Source organism: Nansenia antarctica (assembly GCF_963989245.1).
Source record: "Nansenia antarctica genome assembly, chromosome: 4".
In the NCBI taxonomy this organism is placed as follows: domain Eukaryota; kingdom Metazoa; phylum Chordata; class Actinopteri; order Argentiniformes; family Microstomatidae; genus Nansenia; species Nansenia antarctica.
The window spans coordinates 73807608-73815107 of NC_137689.1; the positions used below are offsets into that span (position 1 = coordinate 73807608).

At 49.3% G+C, this 7500-nt stretch overlaps 1 protein-coding gene across 2 annotated transcripts in view; it reads right to left on the reverse strand.

Moving 5' to 3' along the window:
- LOC308156639 (putative flavin-containing monoamine oxidase A) overlaps window positions 1-7500 on the reverse strand; it is a 62437-nt gene that overhangs the window by 5190 nt on the left and 49747 nt on the right. Inside the window, exons 10-11 of one of the 2 annotated variants that reach the window (XM_080530027.1) lie at window positions 7191-7277; window positions 3918-4018 (exon numbers count right to left, since the gene is read on the reverse strand). In XM_080530027.1, the coding sequence (XP_080386153.1) occupies window positions 3918-4018; window positions 7191-7277 (188 nt within the window). The remainder of the gene's footprint in view (window positions 1-3917; window positions 4019-7190; window positions 7278-7500) is intronic. The other variant, XM_080530028.1, reaches the window with a different exon arrangement.

Consider the following 7500-nt stretch of genomic DNA (forward strand, 5'->3'; position numbering starts at 1 on the left):
ACATTTTCTTAAATATCTTTGCCCTCGATCAAATTTCAGGACCCTCCTTTCGTGACTTTTCCTAGATATGTGCGTTCTACCACCCCAGTATCCTTTACATTTTCAAAATCACATCAGAATGAGCTAGTATAAAGCTATTGCGCAGTTTTTCTGCGTAGGAGGCAGGCTAATTTACAAGACGCGGCAACTAGTGGTCGTTGTGTGTAACTAGCAGCTTCCCATTGTAAAGACTATGGTCATTTGACCCCCCGAGGCGGCTCTCATAGTAGGTCAAATAGGCACGGCTGTTCTAGTGTTAAGCCAACAGCGTTTTCGACGTCTTTCTATCGTCTCGATCGAAGGCCGAGCGTGACGCGTTGGTCTACCAGACCTTTGACGTTTTCGGGCCCAAGCCTCTGGGAACTAGCAGGGGACTAGCCGACAGCAAACGCAGCACGACGAATGTTTCACGAACACAAAAACAAAAACAGCTCATCCACCGTAACACAGGGTAGCATTCATCCGGAGTCTTTTAAAAGTAATTACAAATTCTGCATTATTTATAATTTCCTCTAATGCGCAGTAATCTCATAAGCCTATATGAGGCGTATGTTTATGAGTCGTACTGGGACCTAGAGCTGGAGACTTGAGGCGTCTTTCGCATTGCCTGTTTGGGGTCCTCGCTGGATGTTGCCAGTTGCCAGTTGCCTGTTCTATGTTAACTGTACAGTGTGCTGGGTTGTACACTGCAAAAAGGAAATCTAAGGAAGATTAAACATCTTAAATCAAGGCCATATATACTTGTTTATCTGTCTGACTAACACTAGTTTTAAGACACGTTCTACTTGTTTTAAGAAAAACAAGTGAAATTGTCCTGTTCTGTTTCTGTTGGCAGATAATTTAGCTTTTTTTTTGCAACATTTCCCCCATTATATTTCTTCTTTTTGAGAGCTTTTTGCAGTGTTGGCAGTCTCTATCGATGTCAAGGTCAGACCGTGTCCTTCAGACCCGTTTCCTAGAGAGAGGGGGGGTGGAGGGGGGGGGGGGGGTCCGCTGCGCTTCCCTGAGCACTGTTACGTAATGAGCTCCCTCCTCGGTCCCTGCAGACTTAATGCCATTATGGAAACACATTACCTAAACGTCTCTCCCCTTCACTCTCCCCTTCTCCACCTCCTTCTCCCTTTCTCTCTCTCTCTCTCTCTCTCTCTCTCTCTCTCTCTCTCTCTCTCTCTCTCTTTTAAACTACCCCCCCGCTCCCTCTCTCCTTCTCTATCTCATTTAAACTCCCCCCCTCTCTCTCTCTCTTTTAAACCACCCCCCCTCTCTCTCTCTCTCTCTCTCTGTCTCTCTCTCTCTCCCCCTCTCTCTCTCTCTCCTCTCTCTCTCTCTCTCTCCTCTCTCTCTCTCTCCTCTCTCTCTCTCTCTCTCTCTCCCTCTCTCTCTTTTAACCCCCACCCCCCCTCTCTCTCCCCCCCTCTCCCCCCCCCTCTCTATCTATCTCTTTCTCTAGATAGATGGATGAGCATTTGTTCAGCTGTGTGGGTATCCTAACAGACCATTACAAATGGATTATGCGGCCGTCTCTCTCAGGAGAGTGGTGTCCCCTCCACCTCAGGTCCGTCCACTCAGGTCTCAGTGGAATGACTCACTGTGGTCGTTAGAGTCGCCACTCACACCGCCGCCCTGCCTCCCCTCAGCTCACTGCTCAGGTCAGCCGCTGATAGTAGTAGACGCAGGGCTCTGTGAGGTTGGTGGTGGTGGAGGTGGTGGTGGAGGTGGTTGTGGGGGTGGAGGTGGTTGTGGGGGTGGTGAGGGTGGTGGTGGAGGTGGAGGGGTGGTGGTGGTGGAGGTGGAGGTGGTTGTGGGGGTGGTGGAGGTGGAGGTGATAGTGGTGGTGGTGGTTGGTGGTGATGGTGGTGGTGGAGGTGGTGTGGGGGTTTGTGAGGTTGTTGGTGGTGGTAGTAATGGTGGTTGTGGAGGAGGTGGTGGAGGGGTGGTAGTAATGGTGGGGGTGGTGGAGGTGGAGGTGGAGGTGGTGGTGGAGGTGATGGTGGAGGTGATGGTGGAGGTGATGGTGGTGGAGGTGGAGGTGGAGGTGGTGGTGGAGGTGGTGGTGGAGGTGATGGTGGAGGTGATGGTGGAGGTGATGGTGGTGGAGGTGGAGGTGGAGGTGGAGGTGGAGGTGGTGGTGGAGGTGGTGGTGGAGGTGATGGTGGAGGTGATGGTGGTGGTGGTGATGGAGGTGGAGGTGGAGGTGGAGGTGGATGTGATGGTGGTGGTGGTGATGGAGGTGGAGGTGGTGGAGGTGGTGGTGGTGGAGGTGGTGGTGGTGGTGGAGGTGGTGGAGCTGGTGATGGTGGTGTTGGTGGTGTGGGGGGTTGGTTTGTGGGGGAGTCCTTATTTGGTCAAGATACAGTTGGTAAGTGTGGGAGGGGTTGTATTGGAGATGCAGAGGTTTCTGATTAATGTTCTGGGGGAGGTCTTAGAATCGTCTTCTGTAGTCCATAAGACGTCATCTGGATGTCCTAGAAAGACGCCATCAGGACGTCCTAGAAAGATGTCACCTGAACCCACATTCCGGCTTCCCTGAGGACGTCTTTTGGACTATTTGTTTACTGGGTGTTTACCTTACCCCCCCCCCCCCCAGAACATGACCTCCTGGTGTCATTACCTCCAGGTGTCCTTACCTCCCCCAGAACATTCATCACAACCCTCTGCATCTCCAACCCCTTTTGGACTCTGTGTTTACTGGGCAGGAGGTTACCTGCCGCAGGGTCTTCTGAGGCTGGGGTGGTAGTACACACACACACACACACACACGCACACACACACACCACACCACACCACACCACACCACACACACACACACACACACACACACACACACACACACACACACACACACACACACCTCTGCGTTTTACATTGTGCTTAGGTAAACTCTAAATACTCTATCATTAGGAATTATGTTGTACAAGGTGTAATATCTAAAGTGCTGACACAGGCTGCAAACTCTCTGTCTGTAACTGGACCTGAGCCAAATATAGAGACCACGGGACCAGTTTGGCTCTAAGGACATTGGAGCCTTGTGGTGGTCAGCAAGGTGGTACGACAGGGACACAGGATGGAGACTTATTTGGGAACTGTTGTCAGTATATTTGGGAACGAACGGTCAGCTGACTGAGAGTCAGGTAACTGTTGACCGGAACGAACAAACCGTTATGGTATTGGAGAGAGGCGAAAGCCACATCTAACTTTAGTGGCAAGGTACAGCTGTTTCCGGTGTCAGCGGAAATCTAGGATATAAGCCCGCTGCAAAGTGTCATTCGGTGTGTGTCTCTCACCGTTGCTTGCCGTGTGTTGAGAGGCTGCCCAGCGCTGTATGGAATAAACTTTATCTTAATTGTCTACTTGAGCAATCTATTAATTATTCACTTAACGGGGAAGGAACAAATCTAGGCCGCCGCCTATCATCTGACATTCACCTACTATCACACACACACACACATCTGCCGCAAGGTCTTCTGAGACTGGGTTGGTAGTACACACACACACACACACACACACACACACACACCTGCCGCAGGGTCTTCTGAGGCTGGGGTGCTAGTACACACACACACACACACACACAGACACACACACACCTGCCGCAGGGTCTTCCGAGGCTGGGGTGGTAGTACACACACACACAGACACACACACACACCACACACACTCACACACACACCACACCACACACACACACACACACACACACACACACACCACACACACACACACACACACACACACACACACACACACACACACCACACCACACACACACACACACACACACACCACACCACACACACACACACACACACACACACCACACACACACACACACACACACACACACACACACACACACACACACACACACACACACACACCTGCCGGCGGGTCTTCTGAGGCTGGGGTGGTAGTAGGTCAGCAGGCCGGGGGTCATCACGCTGACAGGACAGCCTCCGCTGTACTCGTCTTTGGCCCAATCCTACAGGACACACACACACACATACATAACACACACACACACACACGCACACGCACACGCACACGCACACGCACACACACACACACACACACACACACACACACACACACACACACACACACACACACACACAGTCATTCACTGGACATGGAAAACATGACTGTTGATTATTTTAGATGAGATTCAACCTTGATGTCATCAGAGAACAACAAAATGTGTGTTTTTGCTCTAGGCACAGTGTCAGCCATAGCCTGGGGCAAATACGGGTTAATTGCCTTGCTCAAGGCCACAACGGCAATGACGGGCACCTTAGATATGATGCCAGCAACCCTCCAGTCACCAGCTCACATGCAGCTCCCTCCTGAGGCAGGGGATCGAACCAGAAACCTGCCTTATTTGATAGCCGGCTCCTCAAACCTCCAGGCTACCTGCCTAGCTAATATACTCTATACTCTCTATTTCTCTCCCCAGAGATCATAAATATTTAAAGAAGCACTGGCCTCAGGCCCTGTGTGCTTGTGTAATATGCTGTTTGGCTCTGCTGTACTGCACAATATTTCTTGATGTATTTATTGTTTTTTTCTCTTTTGCTGATTTTGCACGAACTACATTTCGTCGTCTCAATACTTGCTGCTCCTCTGTTCAATGACAATAAGGTTGAATCTAATCTCATCTAATACGTTCTATCGGGGGAACGTCATCAGAGGCAGTGCTTGGCTGGCGTGTTGCCTTTGTCAGCGCAGATCTGAAATACTTTTCCAACCTGTGAACGGTTCAAATCTATATTTATTTATGTAACGCTGAGCTGATACTTGTTGGTACCGCTCGCTAGTTTCCCCTCCAGTGTCTCGTAACCGCTGAAGCGGGGAGAATCATCAGCCGCGCCCCCCCCCCTCCTCCTCCCCCTCCTCCTCCCCCTCCCCCCTCCTCCTCCTCACCAGCCCCCCGTCTCCTCAGGCGATATTCCCTCGCTACTGAACACTCACTGTAGACACAGAGAGAGCACATTGAAATGCTAACATGTTGCCAATATTAACATATTGCCAATGCTAAGATATTGCCAATGCTAACATATTGCCAATGCTAACATATTGCCAATGCTAACATTTTGCCAATGCTAACATATTGCCAATGCTAACATATTGCCAATGCTAACATATTGCCAATGCTAACATATTGCCAATGCTAACATATTACCAATGGTAACATATTGCCAATGCTAACATATTGCCAAAGGGAAAGTCTGTCAGTCCAATGTGCTCCTTTGTCAATCTCAGTAGTGTAGTCGTCCTGTCATGAGGGCCAAGCTGTGTGTGTGTGTGTGTGTGTGTGTGTGTGTGTGTGTGTGTGTGTGTGTGTGTGTGTGTGTTCCTAGGGAGCTGGCTCGATCCTCCCTGTTCCTCGACCTGAGAAGACGCAAGGTCCCACTAGCCAGGGAGTCAGAGCCCCACTTCCTGGGATTCAGGAGGAAAGCCAGCGGGAAACTGGACACCCGCTCTGCTGGTTTTGGGGTCTGGTCAGACTGGCCAGATCTGAACGATCTCTGCATCCGAACAGGAGTGTCCCTGGAGTGGGCGCGGCCGGACTCTGGGACCGTGAGGGTCTCAGAGGACATTATATAACTGACCCCCTCGTTCACGTCTTCCCTCTGCTGACCACTCTGTCTCTCATTCATTCTTCAAGAACAGTGCGCTCAATGAGGACATTGTCACATTCACAGTAAAAGCTAGACTACAAGTCCTTCCCACTAGACTCAACCTATCTATCTGGTTTCCTACTCAGGCTCCTCATTGTTTGCATCACACCACTGAACAGGTCACAGAGTCAATGTCTCACATCTTGAACGGCTGTTATGTTTACAAGGGAATGTAGATAGCACGTCATGATAGAATAGTGGACTTGATAGTAAAGGACATACATGTATCTCATTTTCCAACCTCAGTGAGAATGTACAAACATTCCTGTGTCAATCCCACCATGTTCCATCTCTGCAGTAACCCAGCCACTTTTACACATTTGTCTGCCAATACATCAGATGTTGTTGTTGTCAATGAAGTATCTAGAGAGGTGTTCGTTCTGGAGGTAGCCTGCACATTTGACCCTAGCCTAGAGGAAGCCTTCATGACCAAGGTCATTAAGTACCAACCTCTCCTGAATACCATCTCAGAACTAGGGTACATATGCAGACTGCTTGTGTTCATATTTGGCAGCCTAGGACATACACACAGGTTGGTCGTAAGAGGGCTCCAACAACTGGGGATGCCCAAAAAGAAGGCTAAACGCCTTGCAAAGTACTGCTCTGTCTCTGCTGTAATTGGCAGCCGCTACTTGTACCCCTGAAATGTGTAAAAAAATAATAATAAAAAAAGAAAGTTATGCCGCTGGTCCATGAATTGTGATTGTGTAGTAACTGCAACGTTAGTATTTGTGTCCCTGTATGTCTTTTTTCTATGTGGACATAAATAAATGGTTAAAATGTGTGTGTGTGTGTGTGTGTTTTCCTTCCCTAGGTCCGTCTCTCTCTCTCTCTGTCTCTGTCTCTGTCTCTGTCTCTCTGTGTCTCTGTGTCTCTGTCTCTGTCTCTGTCTCTGTCTCTGTCTCTGTCTCTCTGTCTCTGTCTTTGTCTCTCTCTGTCTCTCTCTTTCTCTCTCTCTGTCTCTGTCTGTCTCTCTCTTTCTCTCTGTCTCTCTCTCTCTCCCTCTGTCTCTCTCTCTCTGTCTCTGTCTGTCTCTCTCTGTCTCTCTGTCTCTCTCTCTCTCTCTCTCTCTTTCTCTCTGTCTCTCTCTCTCTCCCTCTGTCTCTCTCTGTCTCTCTGTGTCTCTCTCTCTCTCTCTCTGTCTCTGTCTCTCTCTCCCTCTCTCGTTTCGTGTTGTCATGGGTACCTAGTCTTCTCCTTATCGTCCTGTAGCATTAGCATACCGTTTACTATTCTGCCAAGGCCAGTTGTCAGTTTTGGTCTCTATTGACAATTACGGTGGAAAATTGTTGCAGGCGTGTTGCTCTGGATGGGGGAAACTCTGGCCCGTTTGTAAGAAGTCTTCTATAAAAGGAAGCTACCCATAACCCCCCAACAATGTTTTTTTTTGGGGGGGTATAAAGCTATCAGTGTCCGATTAAGGCATGACACATCAATCACAGAGCTGTGCTGTTTCCAGGGCAACAACAGACTTACTTTCTCCTCAAAGTGGATGAAAGAGGCGGCCCGGGGGCCCAGGTATATCACCAGGCTGCAGACCACCGCGTCTCGGAGCTCGCACGCCTAGAAAAGGAAGAAAGAACGGTTTGCAAAAATGACGGTTTGAAAAATAGTTCTAAAAGTACTAAAAAAAAGTCAGTTGCTTTCGTGAGGTTTTTTACATAACATCTTACATTTTTCGGGGGGGCGTTTAGCAGTTTGTTTTCGCCGCCTTCTTCCAAAGAAAGCGAATTACAATCAGAAAACATTTGGCTAAGTCAGTGAATCATCGATCCACCGGTCGTAG